The sequence below is a fragment of the Pseudopodoces humilis genome, chromosome 7 (genome assembly GCF_049639895.1).
Source record: "Pseudopodoces humilis isolate 2021_Gansu_Grassland_sample_001 chromosome 7, ASM4963989v1, whole genome shotgun sequence".
In the NCBI taxonomy this organism is placed as follows: Eukaryota; Metazoa; Chordata; class Aves; order Passeriformes; family Paridae; genus Pseudopodoces; species Pseudopodoces humilis.
The window spans coordinates 27,689,284-27,707,397 of record NC_142206.1 but is presented as its reverse complement, the minus strand read 5'-3'; the positions used below and the strand labels follow the sequence as shown (position 1 = coordinate 27,707,397).

General features: G+C 42.1%; 1 protein-coding gene across 7 annotated transcripts in view; it reads right to left on the bottom strand.

Moving 5' to 3' along the window:
* The window catches only part of DPF3 (double PHD fingers 3), a 167,768-nt gene that overhangs the window by 82,063 nt on the left and 67,591 nt on the right, over positions 1-18,114 (bottom strand). For all 7 annotated transcript variants that reach the window (XR_001331443.2, XM_014252104.2, XM_014252105.2 and 4 more), the window contains exon 3: positions 12,883-12,990. Coding sequence is in view for 6 of the 7 variants with exons in the window: in XM_014252104.2 (XP_014107579.2) it covers positions 12,883-12,990 (108 nt within the window). In the remaining variant the exon portion in view is untranslated. The remainder of the gene's footprint in view (positions 1-12,882; positions 12,991-18,114) is intronic.

The window sequence follows — 18,114 nt, the reverse complement described above, 5'->3', positions numbered from 1 at the left end:
CAGGTAAAGATTTCTCAGAGATTTCTATGTCCAGTATTTACAGAGTTCCCTTGCTCTGCCTCAGTGCTTAGTTGGTCCTTCTGTATGCCTGGGAGATTTCAGTTCTTTGCCTACAGTAGAAACTGGGAGAGAGAAATCTCCTACCATAGTTCTGCAGGGAGGCCTGGCTCTGTCAGGCCTGATGCTTAGATCATTGTGATCAACCAGGAAAATTAAAAGGTAAATGCAATCACACATTTTTTTAAGTGCACTAATCAAACACCACAGTTGGGCTGTGGTGAACAGTTGGGCTGAAGTGCTAAGGGAAACAATGCTATCTCGACATAAGCCTTCTACAGAATAAGCCAAACATGAACTGTTATGATATCCAGAGGCAAGAATATTAGGGGAAAACTAATAAGCAACAACATTACAGCTCACTGTGGAAAAAAAAGCAGACCCTAGCTATGGGAATCCAGCAGGTAGTGTATTCACACATCTTTTTTCCCTTTCAGCCTGGCTCAAAGTACATCAAATCTGAGTATTTCAGGCAAAAACTGGCCCATCTGAGTTCATTGCTGAAACTGGCTAATTCAGTGCTAGGAGTGCAAACAGATGTGTCTGAATGTGTTTTCCTCTGATGGGCGGCATACCCATGAAGATATTGCCATGACCTCTGGTTTCACAGTAGGAACCACGGGTCCTGGATGAGGTCAGGCAGCTCATGCAAAGTCTGCCTGGCCCAGTGCTGTTGTATCAAGAAGGATTAACCCAAGTGAGCTTAATTGCCAGCAGGAGCTGCCATCGTGGCTCTGGGCATCAGTACACATCTGTATCCAGAAAGTCCCATCATGTAGCTCTGTTGATGTCTTTTTGAATAGAATAGGAATGGAGAGGTGAAGTACACACCTGAAAACACTAATGTGGCAGTGAGGAAGGAATCAAGAAAAGAAGGGAGAAAAACAGCAAGATGGAGGAAAGGTACTATATTCCTTGTCCTTGTCTGCTGCAGCTAACTAGGGCATGCTTGTTCTGAAAACTGCCACAGAGAAGTCTGAAAAATGGAATCTCTGGGCCTTGAATTATGTCTTTTCAATATCTCTCTCCTTTCTCCTCTCTGCTAACAGAGAAACACTGTAAACTCCCAGACCCTGAAAATATACATTTCCACACCTTACAAAATACAGTGAAAATAGATGATAATGGGGTAGAGAGAGAGGGAGCCATGCAAGGGGAAAACAAAGTGAAATAGAGAATAGTTGCTCTTCTCTCCTTTCCTTCTGCTCAGCTTTAATTTTCCTTTGTTCATCTAACACTGAGCCAAACTAAGCCAAAAGGAGCTGCCATGCTGGGCTACAAGATTGATGGCTGCAGGCAGACTCCACAGTGAAGAGACGGATGACTGGTCATTTCCCGCGATGCACTGAAAAACATCCATCCTCGCAGCCATGCTGAGTCCATTTGTGCTCCTTTTGAAATGAGAGATAAACACAGGCAGCCAGAGGCACCTGCCTGTCCTTCTCCCTCTGAAGGACACAGCTATAGTCCTCTGGGTTCCTTGAGAAGGTCACTCTGTCCATCCCTGAACATCTGGCTGTGGGATTTGCTAAGTCTCTCTCTCCCCCGGCAATCATCCATCTATTAGAGCACAGTGCAGGTTGGAAGAAAACGGTGAAGAGAATGGTGTGACAACCTCATCAATCTACAGCTGCACGCTTGGCTATTTAGTTTTCTTTACACTGTTCCTAAATATTGGGGGGGTTGGGGGAGAGAGAATTACTATTGGTATGGAGGAGGGAATTGTGGAAATGGCAGTGTGGATTGGAGTAAGTCCTTATGACTATTAAAATGTTGTGCATGTACTAAAGCAGTAGGGAACTAATTAAGATTCAGGATTGAAAGGCAAAACAAAAAAGTTGGATGCACTCTTGTTCCATCTGTAGCACTTGCTGAGAGTTCAGATGTACTTGGGGCATCATCTTTAGCAGAAAGAGGTTAATTTTATTTTTTTTATTTTGCCCGCTCAGATATTAACAGAAAGCTCCCTGAAAGAATATACTGTAAGCATATTTATAGTGCCAGTCCTGGCATAGCAGCTTCAGAGGCACAAAGCACTTAATCCTGAGTCCTTTCTATTCAGTTAATAGTGTCTTTGTTGCTGATACTTTCCTGGTGTCTAGCGCTGCTCACACATACAGCCTCTGTGTTTCCAGTTCTCCTGCCGTGCTGCTACCTCACTTAGGCAATGAGCATTACATGGCAGATGTATCCATAGCATCACTTACAAATTAGCATCACCACAGAAATTCCTGTAACCACGAACCTCACTTTGTCAGAGTAGCACATATCTGTAACTGTGTCATTTACAGACATTGCACCAAGGAAATCATGAGAAGATAAAAGCATTCACCATCCCTCAATAACACAAAGAAATTGCTTCAAATGTTCATATGTAGTTTTAGCACTCTATCTGAGCCAGCTTTGAAAACTTGTCTTTTATTACCATCATGCAATGCTGTTTACTTTAGGCCAAAAACAAAAGGATTTCCACTACAGCTCTTTAGGATATGCATAGGATATTAATCATGACCATATGTTTTCCTAAGACATAAACCCCATACTTGCCAAGGGCAATCACATGCATTCAGAAGGACATAATTTCCATCAAGAGGGGTAAAGTTTTCATCCTTTCTCCTACATCAACAACCATAGCTTTAGCTGATGGAAATTGCTGCTTGCTGTTGTCTTTATCAGAACTACCTACCTGCAACAGCTTAGGTCCCAGGCCTAAATTACCTGGTTTGTTTAAGGGGAACCATGCTCCTTAAGTGAGATCTGTGGTCCAGAGGACATTGCACATAAAAACCACATTCACCTATTCCAATGTATTGCATCAAACCTCCTTCATTACTGGGAGTGGGAGTTCATTACTGGGAAGGGATGCTGTACCAAACACCAATAGTGTCAGAATCCTGAAGAATAAAACACCTGTAATAAACTATTAGTCAATCAAATGCAAAATGCAGGGAATATTGAAATTAATAATAATCTAGTAAAAATATACTTAATATCTCTCGGCTACGAGATGACTATGAGGCTGTAAAATGTTTACTACAGAGAATGGGAATGAAGAATGGAAACTTCCACCAGGGAAGGTTGGTAGGAGGTACAGGGATGTGGGAGGGGAAGTCATCATACTCTCTCCATTCTACTCTCTGTAATTCTATAAAGCTTGGATTGTAAGAGTTGAAACTGAATGTTATATTAACATTGATTGCTCATTCTATTGTATTATGCACCAGGAAAATAACACCTGCTATAAATATTAAAATATTTCATGCTACAAATCAATTTAATTTGCTATGTGTCAGGAGAACAATAAAATTTAATAAATAGGGGTTTTTAAGCCATATTTTATGTAATTATATTCCATAATATCTTTGTTGGTTTTTGTTAACATTTTCTTCTATAAAGCAGCACATAGGTTCTACCATACTGTTGACTTAGTAGGCCAGTCACTTCCCTGGGCTCTGTGCAGGATGCTGAGTAGCAAACCTGTAAGTCTGGTCTAACCCAGTACTTTACATGTAGATTTAACTTTAAGCATGTGGCAAGTCCCATTAATTCCTAAAAGATCGCTCATGTTCTTAAAGCCCAAGCTCAGGTGCTTTCCTTTGCTGGGGTTAGACAGCTTGGCATCTTATGAGACTAAACCCTGGGGCCTTGATCCTACAAACCCTTTTTCATGTGATTACCAGAGAATTCCCAGAATTACTCATATGAACAGACAAAATAGATGCAATGAATTAGATTTAAAATACCCATTTCCTAGGATCTTGTGTCCAGTACTTGCATTTGAACAGTACCCGTGCCCCACAAAAACCCTTTTGACAACGTGGCTTATCCGTTTTCAGGCATTTTTACTGGTTATACTTAGAAAAGGGGCAGCAGGTTTGCCAGGAAAGCTGTTCAGGTTCAGTTCTAGCTCTAAGATTCCGACAGGGCATACAGGTTCCTGTCTGCCCCTCCCCATACTGGAGAGCTGGTGATTTGTGCCTTAAGGGAAATGAATCTGACAGGTTCCAGCACTTCCCCAGGTGCCATCCCCTGGTGTTTCCCCAGTGGTTTCCATAGCCCTTTCTTCTGGTAAGCTTTGAGCTTACCTTCACTCCTTTAATTTTAAGGCTAAATCCGTTTATTTCATAAATAAATAATCCTGATGCCTACTTACACACATCAATGTTAACTTCATAGCAAGGAGATAAATCCCAGAGCATTCTACCTCTCCAGGAGCAATAATGTGTCTCCTAGAGACACAGCATTCTCAGTCAGGCCTTGGCAGCTGGAGAGGCACATGCTGAATAACCTCTTCCCAAAGATGCATCCTAGCAGCCAGATGTAGGTCAAACACAGTGGCCAAGAACAGCAAACGAGCAAAACAATGGGCTGGATAGCTCAGAGAGGGTGGCAGCACCACAAATAAGCTCTCTCTCAAGCATCCCAGGTATTTCAAGCCAACGCCATCTCAGCTGTCCGAGCCCTTCCTCACATCTTTGAGATCAAGCCCTGAGAGATGACCTGCAGTCACACTGTAGAGGCTCCAAGGAGATCAACAGCACAATCCATTCCTTCAATTTAATGGCCAACTGTAGTGACCAAAACATTTTGCAGAACAGCCTGCCTCCAAAGTCATCATAACTCTATTTTCACAAATATACTAAATACAGCCAAGATGACACACCAGTGGAGAAAAATACCTTTAAGTGGCTGCACTGCTTCTGAAATTACAACAGCTTTATGTTTGTGGGAGGCTGCACATGCAGCCTATGTTCCCATTCCCAGTGATAAGATCCAGAGAACTCAGAAAACTAGATTTAACAGCTTCCAAAATTGCCTTATCTTGTTCAGTTGCTACTGCTGCCTTAGCCTGATGACTAGAGCCAGAGGGGTTTGGCTTCAGTGGGCTTTTGATCAAAACCCAGAGGGGTTCCAAAGCCCAGTAGCTTCTTCATGCATCTCTCTCCTAATTATGCAAACTGGCTCAGCCACACAAGAACCAGGAGTAATCCTGGGTGATTCATACAAGCCGTCTTAGCTAAACAACAGAGTTCTCCTGGTAAAACTTTGAATATAAAATACGTGTAGTGACCTGTTCCAGATCTTACAAATGAAAGAGAAACTATTCACACAAAGTTAATCCTGTAAATTCTACCAGCATGACTGTGGAGTTTTTGTTTTCTTGACTGGGCTATTTATAGAATATTATTTGCTTTTATAGAAATTTGCATTTTACTTCCATAACTGCAAAATCATGACATTCCATTTGGAGGAAAATACACGTTTACTTACAGTCACTGAGCTGAATTAGTCTAAGAATTTGCAGCTTATCACATGTAACAACACCCAGCAAGAGCAGTGCGTGATGTGAAGGAGAGCTTACCACAGCCCTGGCAGCCATGACATAGAGAAGGCTGGCTCCCCAGTGGCCAGAAAAACAAAGCAAGAAGAATTATGCTGTGCAAAACACAAGATATCTTTCCAGCAATTACAGTGCACAGCCAGCCTTGCAAAAACTGGCTCAACAGTTCACCTGTGGTGAGTCTCTTTATTTGTATATATGGGTGTGTAACAAATTACTTATTTTTTCATCATCATCCTGGTACACATAAGCCCAGGCTGTGCACCAGAGCTGGTACACTTCCATACCAGTTTTGCAAGGCTTTCTGGCCAAAACATTTAATGCTGGCACTTTGAGGGCTTTGCAAATGGCATGATTTATCCATTCATTTATTTTTATTTAGAGGCTTCCCATACCCCTCCCAATCTCTCTAGAAGTATTTATTAGGTAACTGTTAGGTACTCCTCTGAGTCAGACAAACGAGACTGATGTTTTTAGCACCTCCATTTCACATACTGAGAAGGTGAGAGGAAAATACATATTCCATTGGCCCTGGTCCTGTGTGGGGCACGGGAGATGCAAGGATGTGATGGTGTGGTATGACTTGGCGTGCTGAGATGGGCACCTCTGCTGCAGACTGGCAACAGGACAAATACGTATTTCACTGCAGGACTTCTGTGTCGTGATTCTGTGTCAGTGAATACATGCAAAAAGAGACAGGTTCTCTGATATTCTTAGTGCCATGTAAGAAACGAAAAGAAAATTTTATCTTGCCAGAGAGCTGGACCAGCAAAGGTCCCTGTTGTAGGTAGAATTTAAAGGTGGTGGATGAGATGGAATAAACTGGTTAAATGTAACCAGTGTGTAATAGAAAGAAGCTGATCCACAAGGAGGCCCCACACTGATGAGTTTTCTCTTGGTGACAGAAAGTCACTTTTTCTAACACAAGGCATAGCTGGATGTGTAAGTGCCTTAAAGCAGCAACTCTTGCCTGTGGTGCCATGTCCTGCTGTGAAGACGAGATTAGTGGAGAATTGGAGCCTACTGTTTCGATTCAGGAGCATTGATGGACCCATCTGTAAGCTGCAGGCTTAGCTGATGAATAAACACATACTAAAATTTAGGCCAGAAACCCAAAAGAAAAGGCAGAATTCAATATTTATACCGGTATAAAAAAAACAGCAAAGACAAAAAACTGAACACCTTCTGGCATCCCTGCTCTCAGATTTGGATTCACAATATAAAGCTTGATTTTGTTCCAAAGTTCTATGGAAATGTGACGCACATGACAGACCGAGCTCAGGACTCGGCACGGTCAGGATGCAGATGCGCTTTCTAACAAATTAAATAGGAGCTGAAAACCATCCACCCTCCCTGTCCCAAAAAGTTATGAGTTTTTTGGGGGGTTTTTTTTGTTTGTTTTCTTCTCCACGAGGTGACAAAAATAGAGATGTGTGAGTGGGGCTGAGCTCTGCTGTAGGCTCTCGGCAGGCCGGGTGCGGTTCCCAGCGAGCGCGGCTTCGCGCTGCGGCCGTTCCCGCCGCGGGGAATTCCCGCCGGGAGCGGCCCGGGCGCGGAGCTCCCGCTGCCCGCCGCGCCCTCTGCCGGCCGCGCCGCGCCGCCGCAGCCACAAAAACAGCGAGATTCCAAGTACGCGTCACAGGAGGCGAGGAGAATTGGGAGGTTCTGTTTGCTTTTTAACGCAAAGTAGTTCACAGTGCGGAAGCACTTGGATTGAAAGTAGGTTTTAATTGATGTTTTAATTTCAGAGTTTTGGAGAGCCAGCAGCAAAACTCACAGAAAGTTTGCTAACGGGCTTTTGAAATCCGTCTTACATGAGAAATCCAGACCAGATCATCAGAGAAACAGACCTGCTCCTGTCAAGTCAGCTCCACCTCAAATGCAGGGTTGATCACGTTGATAAAAGCCATGAACAATTAAAAAACCTGAAATAAGCTCTATACAGAAAGTATCTTTGGTAAACTCACATCTGCAGAAATCTGTCAGAAGTCTGAACAGCTGATAGGTTTATATTATAGCCTCCTTCAGGAATATTGTATCCAATTCATCTGCATATTACAGACATACTCTTATTTGGCACCAGAATTATTCTTCCAGTTATGATCCTAAGATAGCCTTAATGGACCTTAAAAAGGATCCACAGGCAGGTTCTATAACATAACATGACCTTTAATTACAGAGAAAATAGTAGGAAAAGTGTCAAATAGTGTGAAATAGTAGAGAAAGTTTTTGTTAAGAAGAGTTGTGCCTCTCTTTACAGTGCTTATAGCAAAACAACACTGCTGTCTTGTCGTACAGAACAGGAACCAACGTGTGTTTGTGTAGAAATTGCTGAAATCAAAAGTGAAACTACTCAATATTAATTGGCCTATGGGAGAAAAAAATGTACAAGGAAATTCGCATGGAATTAACTTTTTTGAATTATTTTTTAGGCTCTAATATCTTTGAGTGAAACTAGCCATAGCAACCAGGAGTAGAAAAAATAGTATGGAATTCAGCAGCACTGTGTTCTTTTTGGTTTGGGGTTTGACTTCCAGCTGTACCACAAACCTCTGGTTAAAACATCATGGAAGTAGTCTATTCCCTTTGTCGCTCATTTCTCCGTTTTGGAATCAAAGTACTTCCTTCACTATATTTTGTATATCTGGACTGTAAATATATGGCTCAGACGACTTCACAACAACCCCTGGGGATGATGATCTAACATGCTGCTTGAGTCTCGAGATGCTATGCTAAGAGATACTACTGCAAATTCTGTTCTTTGCTTTTTTATGTCATCTTAACTTTATCTTGGTGAAGTGCCCCATCTTAAAGAGCACAGATCTCCACATGCTCAGCATCTCCCCCAAGAGTTGGGAGCACTTCTCACTTCCCAGGAAACATACAGTACCTTGTACAATCAGTCACAGTCTCCAAAAGGTAAATAGAGATGCTTTAAAGAGATAACAGCTTACCTGTAAGGATTTAGTTCATTCATCCACAAGCACACTCACCTAGGTATACCCTATATGCTAGACTAAAAACAGATCAGGCATTGTACAACTGGAACTAAAAATCTGTTTTCAGTACTTGCTTCAAACAACCACCATGGTTCATAATACCAAATGACAAATATTTTGTTTGCTTTTCCTTATCCAACAACTGGTAAAAAAACTCCATTTCTGTAGCTCAGCTAAACACTGGACTGTCCAGATATAAGTAAGAGGACAGACACTAGTACAGGACCCCAGCTCATTCTCAGCACAGCAGTAGCATAAACAAACTCTACTTCACACCCTCCAAGTGGGTGGTAAGGCTGACCTCTCTGAAACCTCACTGTGGGCTTTCAGTCCAAAACCAAACTACATCAGCAAATTGGCACAAAAACATTACAGTCATATTCTTTAGACTTACTATGCAAAATAAAAGCTCTGTAGGTATGTAGGTATGTACCTATATTTAGCCATCATGTGAGACTGAAGTAGGACACTACCAATTTAAACTCCACCAGAGTTTTTGGCCACACTCTCCATATCTGTTCTCATCTGCATAGGTGCAAAGCTTGGGTAATACCTGCCTGTCAGCAGGGTTTACTGTAGGCAATAGCACTTCCACAATTTTGATAGCTGACCCAACACTGAATCATACTACCCAGCACCACAAAACCACTAAGTATATAGGACAATGATCAATTATAATTTCAAGGGGCCTTGGGTCTAAGCCAGGATGTCCCTCTCACTTCTAAACCCTCTCTTTCCAACTGCTCTGATTTTGGCAAGGGCCTGAACCCTACTGCTCGCATTCACAGTGGTTGTAGAGTTAAAAATTCTCCTTTTTCTCTGACTCCACTGGAAGTCAGGCTACCTAGCTCAACCCTCTCCCTCATCCATTGCCAGACTTGTCAGGAACAGGAGCTCAGCTCTGCTCCTCTTTTGCTGGGCAGGAGAACAGGCAGCTGAATTAATGTGGAAGCATGAGCTGCTTGCAGCCTTCCCACTGCTCTGTGCCAAAGTGCCATGCAAAAACTGCTCGATTCTGCAGAGAACCAGGTTTCTCATACTTGGTTGAACAGAAGTTTATTTTCACAAATATTATATGACTATCAATACCTAGTAAGTTTAAAATTCTGCACCTAGGAAATGTGTCACCCTGAGAACTAAACCTTCTGATCTTGTTTTCATAGTTTCTAGCCATTTTCCCAGGAAAGTAACTATAAACATAGATGTTTATACATTCCATTAAATAAATGTCTTTTGATGGACGTTTCTCATGACCGGTATGATTGGGAAGGTGGTAACCTGACTATCCAATCCCTGGTCATTGTCAAGAATCTATAAATATTGGAATTATGGAATAAATCACTCTCTTTTTCCTATCATACACTGAGCTGTGTTCATGTCAATAATTTCGTGTCCTACAGCTACAGAAATGTATCTGGGAAAACATAATCCAGGAGTGCAGGACAGGCTGTGATCTGCCTGGCTGGGGAGCAGCTCCGTGATAAGGAACCTCAGTGTCCTGGTGGACCATGAGCTCAATATGAATGAACAGTGTGCTGCTGTGACAAAAAAAATAGAGCCAACAGGATGCTGGGTTGCATCAGCAAGGGCATCACCAGCAGAGATAAGTAATTATCATATTCAGTGCTTGTCAGGCTACACCTGGAATACTGTGCTCAGTTTTGGTCCCCGCTATACAAAAGAGATGTGGACAGTCTGGAGGGGGCATCTTCTATTAAGAAGCAGGCATCAATTCACCCCAGGAAAAACATTGTAGTGCACCTTGCATTTTACAAAAAAACCAGCAGACCACTGGAGCATGATTTTCTTCATCAGAGTTTGGTATTACCAAACGTGAAACTCTTATTCACTGAGTCATGTACTACACAAACCTTCAAAAGCATGTTTTAACTATAAACCTAAAACTATATAAAACTATGTTAGCTTATAAAACTAAAATAGTATACTATACTATTACTAAATGATTTGTTGTACCCACAAACTGCTGGCAATAGCTTGATGCTACTTACTGACCAGCTGATGCCTGCCTATGACTTACCAAAACAAAAATCCTAGGTCTGTGTATCTCCTGAATTATGTAGGTGTCTTCTGAATACAGGACTTTCTGAACACAACTTTTTGCTAGAATAAGCCTCTCTGAAAGCCCAGGTGCAGTTCAAGCAGGTATTCACACCCCTGGTGCCACTCCCATTAACTGCTGGAATGGCAACTTTTGGAGCAAAGATTTTCTTCTGTGTTTGTTACAGTGGTTGTCTTACAAGAAGTACTTCTATGCAGTTAACATAATACAACTAAGGTTTAGCCCTGATTTGATGTAGAAGTGCATTGCTTGCACATGCCATGTAACAATTATAAATATCTATAAAAATATATCAACAATTCCACAGCCTCTATAAAAATCAGCTATTTGCACCTTAACCAAGCATAAGCACTCTCTAACTGCTGAGAACAGCTCCAAGGAATGAACAGGATGCCCAAGTCCTAGGTAAAGTAAAACTATGGAACATGTAGATTAGATTTCTTTCAAATTTATCTTATATGTCCTACAGCTGTGCTTTTTTAGTAATCTTAAATTTCCACATCTTTGCCCCACACAACCATCTGATGTTTAACTGAGGACTAAAGAAGTCAGCATTACGTAGCTTCCTAGGTTCAGCATTAAGTTTTACGACAGTATTCCCCACCAAAATCTATAGTATTTCTGCTGTCCATGTTGAATATAAATTATACTCTTTTTCTCACAAATCTCAAAAGCTACCTTTAAACAGAGGTCCAGTGTTTTCCATAGGTTTTACACTTTCAGATCAGAAAAGGGAAAAATCCCACTTTTGGCTAGTGAGTCTATTCTGGATATGCACAGATGGAATGAAATTGTTTTGTGGTATAACTGATAAGGAAAGTTAATCACTAGATAGAAATTGGTTGGAAAATAGATTTAAATGGCAGAGCAATATAACTCGCCTTATTTGGTTGCCACCGGCAATGCAACAAAAGTAGCACTCCTGAGATGCAGAGGAGATGTTTATAGCAGGGAAAACAACACAGAGACAGACATGCTGAGGTCTCTTTATCTGATAACTTTGTGGTAATTGCCTTTCATGCCCTGTGGCATGTAGGATGCACTAATTTGGCATTCAGTGAGTACAGCAAAGAAGAATAATGCAAACAAAAAATAGTCAAACTCTACCCTACTGCTTTATCTTACAAAATTACCATGGCACAGCAGTACCAAGACATCATCACAAAGTCTAAGGTAGGCACTTCTATGAGCCAACATCATCCTCTTCCTAGAGTCCAGTCTCATTTTCATCAACGTATGTGACTGATTTCATCAGCTCTTTCCAAGCAGCTCTGCTGTGAGGTCTAGTTTTATTTTCTGGCTGAGATTTTGCCCTTGGTTTGAACCCCAACTGAGCAGTTATAGACATTTCTTCCTCTTTTTCAACTGTCCACTGATGTCTCCTTTACTGAAGGTAGGGAGTTTTCAAAAACTGTTTCTACCAGAATCAACAGGAATTTTGTCTCTGATTTTAATGGGTTTAGAACTTGTGTCTGTTGCCCTTTCCTCTCTCTCCACCAACTACTGTGTAGAAGCAAAGTCATCAGTATTGCTGAGCACAGCTCAGTTCCCAGGCACCTTCTTCTGTCAAACAGGTTTTTTAAATATTCTTAATTTACATTTGGGGGTTTTCTCCTGCACTTTTTATACTGACAGTGTCTCACCTCTTAAAAACCACATACAGCTGTGAGTATATGTGCTCCGTCTTTCTCATAATAGCTGGCCCCAGAGACAGCAAGCCTTTATTACTAACTGCAGGGAAGAATGCACTATACTATGTTCTACCTGACACAGCTGCAGCTCCTCCACATCTGCTTTACAGTCACTCATTCAGCATCCAGACTCACCACTTTGCATATTTTAATTGTGCAAGAGTAGCAAGGACAAGAAGAATGAAAGAATAACGGACAAAGGTACACATACGGTCAGACAGAAATACACAAATGTGGCATGTGCTCACTATTTTATATTATTTGTTGTTTATAATCTGGTCACACCTCTCATCAACAGCCCCACCAAGAAAAATCTTATCTTACACTTACTGTTTCACACACAGTGGTCTCTTTCACAAAGATCAGGCAGCAGATGCCAGTGAGACTTTGTATTAGTAATGCACCGAGGAAAAAGTTAGTAATACATTAATTCTTTACATCCTTGTGAATTTTCTAATAGAAGCCAAGATTCAACTCTACTGAAGGTAAATTCAGCTCCCCTTGCATTCAATACAAGTTGTTCACATTTTTTATAAGGGATGAGCTGTACGCAGAGGATTTGGTGGTTATGGTTACAGCAAATCAAGTAAGATGCAACAGATGCAATGAGAAATGGTTGGAAAGCAGCAAAGATAAAGTCCAAGGTCTAAATGCCAGGTTTGCATGTATGCCAGCTGCTCTGCAGCTCGGGAGAGGCAGCAAACAAATACTTACCAGGTTTAATTTCCAGCAGCTTCAGCCTGGAATCCTCAGGGGGATGCAAACGCCTCTTTTTGCGCCAGCAACGTGCTGGGTATGTGTACAGCTGACCTGGGGCCAGGCCTGAAGATTAAAGGCAAAAAATTAATCACGTTTCAGTATGTAAACCACAAGCACTGTCTCTAGCATCTTTGTTTTTGCCCTTCCAGCATCTCCTTCTTGGAAGGTTCAATCCTGCAAATCATGAGACAGAGCTACACTCTCAAGGCATCCAGTGCTCCTGAGGCTCTTCGGCACCTCTTGGGATCAGGCCTACAGAGAATCTAGGTCTCACTTAGACACTTCATTCAGCTCACTGAAACCAGAGCTGCACATAAATAATTTGTGATTTCTTCAGGGTAAATAGAATTTCAGACTCTCCTGGGTCACAGGGGTGATGCCTCCTCCACGGGCAGAGAAAGCCCCTTGAGAGAGAAGAGAGGAAGTTCTGACATGCAAATCTTGAGGCCCTGATGCACAGAGCAGCTCAGGAAATTTTTGTCTTCCAAAAGGGAGCAAACCAAGATCCAAGAGGTCTGACTGTAGTTTTGCTTACATTCTGGATTTTTGTTTGAATGTTAATTGTTCATTTTGACTCTTACCTCCTCATGCATTTACTCTGAATGAGGGAGGAGATACACAATAATGTTTATGTCATTTGCATGTTCCCTTAAATCACATTTGGCATCACTGGATTTAGAGCAGCCCTGGCTCTCCTGACAGACACCCTTCAGCCAATGTTCGAGCTATACTTTGCTCTCTTGCATTCGGGACACAGCAGGGCTTTGTGAATGCGTCATTTCTAGGGGCACAGAAGCACACCGACAAGTGCTTCAAAGTATCCTCAACTGCCCCAGATAGTCATGACACACAGAAACACCCAGAAAGAAAAGTTGGAGGAATTTAATTCTCTCCTCTGCTTTTCCTGCCCTCTCTGTCCACCAGTTCTGGTTTGGCATCTTTGCCCTTCTGCTGTTGCTGTTGTCTTGAAGGGGCCACAAAGCATGACTTCAATTCCAGACTCATTGTCCTCAAAAACCAGGAAAGACCACATAAGAGAGAGAACAGGAGTGGTGTTGCTATATCTGAAACTGTACCGACAGCGAACAGCTGGGCAGCATCAAGGGGGTGCCAGTAAAATAGAACAGCTCAAGGGCAGGAGGATGGCCCAAGAGCTCTCTCCTCTCTTCTGAAGCAGCCATGAGTGAGTATCAGCTTGGGAACAAAAGCAACTCACCATACCAATTGAGAATAATGAAAAAACCAATATCCTCTTACTTGAGGGTGGGGAGGAAGACACAATAACATAATTCACCTTGAGGGAATGTGCTAATCAAATTCTGCAGGTGAGACCTAAGTTACTGGTTTTAAATATTTCAGCTGTTGGGAATGCCAGCTCAGACCCCAGCACCTTCCACCTACTTCCAAGGCCTTGAAGCATCTGTGGCAAGTGATGGAGTATCTGCAGAGATTCTGGCTGTTTCAGGGCACAGAATGCTATTGGGCTTTTCATGCCCTTCTTACACTTATGCCCAGAAAGCTGGGCATTGTGTACATCCCAAGAAGGACACATTTCAGATCAGGTTGCCTAAGACCTGTTTGGAAATAAAAATATGAATAACCACCCCTTATGCAGTGTTTGGACATCCTTCTTCATGCCACTTTGCAAACATTAACCACTGCAAACAACTGCTATAATGATGAGGTGGATTGTGCCTGGCTCTGATGTGAGTAATTAAAGAGGTGGAGGCAAGAAGCCCCACCCTTTCTCAGCAGGTCCTGTGCAGGGACTTAAGACAACACAGAAATGGCAATTGGCAGATCAAAGCAATAGGATAGAGAATCAGCCCTCCATTGCACCGGCCTCCACAGAAAAGCCTTTTGAAGGAATAAGTACCACACCTTTTGTCGTAGACAGAGAGGAGTAAAGATCTACTAGTTTTGGGGGAATATCTGCTAATGCAAGCACTCATATGAAAGAGCAGTTCTGGATTCAGGCAGGACAGCAAAAGCCAACTACACATGCTGAAAGCCCAATTAGAAACTTGAAAGAAGAGAGTTGGGAAACCCTTTTCCTTAGAGGGTGGCAGGTAGATCAATAAGAAACAGATGATCCAACATCCACCTCTGCAACCCTTCAGGTAAGCTCTGTGTTGCTGCTCACAATACATCTGTTCATTAATATACTGCCATCCAATGAACTTAGAACACATATCAGATTTTCACTTCATTCAACCCACCAATGCTGCCTTCATTTCTCTACCCTGTTCCTCTTCTGTCGCTGTGCTGGCTCACATGAAGTGTAGATCTTACACAAAGGAGAGGCAACAGGGAAAGGGTCAGTTCTGATTGCTCTGAATGCAGCTCCTTCACAGGCAATTTTGCAGTGAATATGGAAATAATGCATATTACTGTCTTCAGCCCTCAGTGGGTTGTCTCTCTCTCTGGTACCTTATAGGGCAACCAGAGAAGGTTCCAACCATTTGCTTACAGAGGAAATAGCAGAACCTGCAGTGAGTTATGTTGTTTATCTCATTAGTGTAGGAGAGTCATAACTCAAAGCTCGTGTGAAAGGCCAGAGGAGGAGGGGAAAAGGAGGGAGTTATGTGCAGTATTGTGTGAAATTAACCCTGAACTGTTAATCAGGAGATGCAGATTTCTGACTCCTTTAACAAAGAAGACAGCAAGAACTCAGGTTAATATGCTGAGTTCCTGACTCTTCTCTGTTTTTCAAGTCTGTATAAGTGAAAATAGGTCTTGGAGCTTTGCCATTTATCTAGTTTTTCAGGTTAAGGATAGTAAATGGTAGGGAGCACAGCACACAAGACAGATACCAGGATGGCTGGCAGAGAATTTTCAGAGCCCTTTAGTATGGGCACAGGTACATTGTGTACAGACCAAAACCGGACATGCTAAAACTGTAGAGGGATGCCTTGACTCACCCTAATACTACAAGAAATTGATACTACAAGAAACAGATTACGCAAAGACACTCCAGGTAGCACTAAATGGGCTAATAAAAATCAAGAAAGAGGAAAGGAAATATGGGGGAGGAGGGCTGGTTCATTTCACACTGATTATTCTAATTCAAAATAACAATGTCATCAGATTTGGTGGCCAATGCAGATGCAGGAGGCTTCTTTCACCTGATACTCTCTGTGAAGAATGTTCCACCATTCGTCTCCAGTGCAGACCTGCAGGAGAAATGTCACCTATCCCCTTCTGCAGGGCAAGCTGCCAAATAGTTCACTATCAGAAGTGAGGAAGGAAAGATTTGAAAAATTAATTTTCTCGAGGTAGTCCACGAAGCTTGTGGCTGAGAAAGGCAAAGAATTAAGGCATCTTGGTCCCAGGTGTGATGCTGTAACACACTTGTGATGATTCCTTCTGCATGTGTACAGATGCCAATGAGATTCATACAGTAGATGTATACCTGTATATATATATATATACATACACACATATATATATGTGTATGTATGTATGTATATGTATATATGTATGTGTATATATATATATATATGTATGTGTGTGTATGTATGTATGTATGTATTCTGACTGTGTTCAGAAGGATAAAAATACTAGCACCTTACTCATAACAAGAGCAAGAGAAGGAACAGGAACAGGAACAGGAACAGGAACAGGAACAGGAACAGGAACAGGAACAGGAACAGGAACAGGAACGGGAAGAAACCTAGTTTATCCAAAGCATAATCTCTTGGGATTAGAGAATTTTCAGCTGAAGCAAAAAACTTGACTGTGGTTAGGAAGCCACCCTAGAAAAAAAGGGTTAGTCCAGAAGTGTAGACAGCTCCCATCTTGTGAACCGCATTCAGCAGTCCTGAATTACCCCAGCAGTTTTGGTAGCTATTCTTTGGGTATTTTTAACACTATAAAAACACCTGTTGTCTCCTGCACCAGAAGTGGCTGCATTTTACTATATAAACAGTTTTCTAATAGTCCTGCAAGACAACACTAAATCTACTTTTGACATTTTAGTAACAGGAGGAGCACAAGGATCCTTCCTTTAGTATATCTTAGTAAAAAGGGAGAAGGAAAGTTTCAACTAAGACAGAGCTAGGCACTTTTCAGAAGCAGCAATTGCTTTCTTAGCTCCAGGAGGGTAAAGGAATATCCTATATGTTCCTCCCACTTAATCTCCTGTAAACCAGACAGTAGAGGAGATTGGAGCAGGCTTTGCCTTCCCATAATTTCAGATCTAGAATTTGAGGGGGTGGAGGGTGAAGGTGGGAGGGTGTCAATATTGTTTAGAAAACTGGCACATATTTATGCACATTTGCACGTGTCACACTTCCAGTATCCATGTGCCCCAGGTCCCTTCCTGCCTGGATTCTCTGGGCTGCACTAAAGGGGTTGGGGAAAAAAAGGTAGAAATACATTTTGGTGCTGTCAAAAATCTGTTCCCTGAACAAATTATTGGTCAGATACTGAGCTACAACCTAGCCAAATTCCCTCTGTGGTTCAGAAGGACTTCTGTCTGAGCAACACCTCAAGTCTTTGAACTGGTGAATGTCCTTTGCCCTTCAATAAAGGGATTTCAGATGGATTTTCTAACAAAGGAACAACTGACCAAAGTCTACAAAAATAACAGTGCTCTTTTCCCTTGAGCTTCACTGAGCTGTGGGACAGGCATTAGCCAAAGCTCCTTAAGGAAGTATACCAACTTCTCTCTGTACCCAAGGGAACCGCAGCTCCAGAACTGATATCCAAGTTAACCTATCTAAAGCAGAACCGGGATTTATAGATATATTTCTGACAATTAGAACAACATTCATTCCATTAACTGGACTCTCCTATATTTTACTTCAGTTTTATATCCTTCCTAGTATAATTCCTTGTTTTCAGCATTCATCTGAGAAACTCCCACCCCCACCTTGGAGGTAATTCCAATCCTGTTTAAAGCAGAGCATGGAGTCTTCCGCTACAGACTGGGATTGATAGCATGAAAATAGCTACAATGATGCAGCCTTAGAAACTACCATGTCAGGCACTTCTTAGCGTAGAGAGGGGGAGTAATTAGCATGAGCTCTCTGCAGTTACCAAAGGAAATCCCCTGCAGGCGCAGAGGTTTAGCAGTTTCTCTTCTGTGTGGCCTGTAGCAGGTTTGAGCTGCTATTAATTAAACCCCATGAGGGCTCAGTGGCCAGCCCTCCGTACATGCACATGCATTCACAGACACAGCACTAC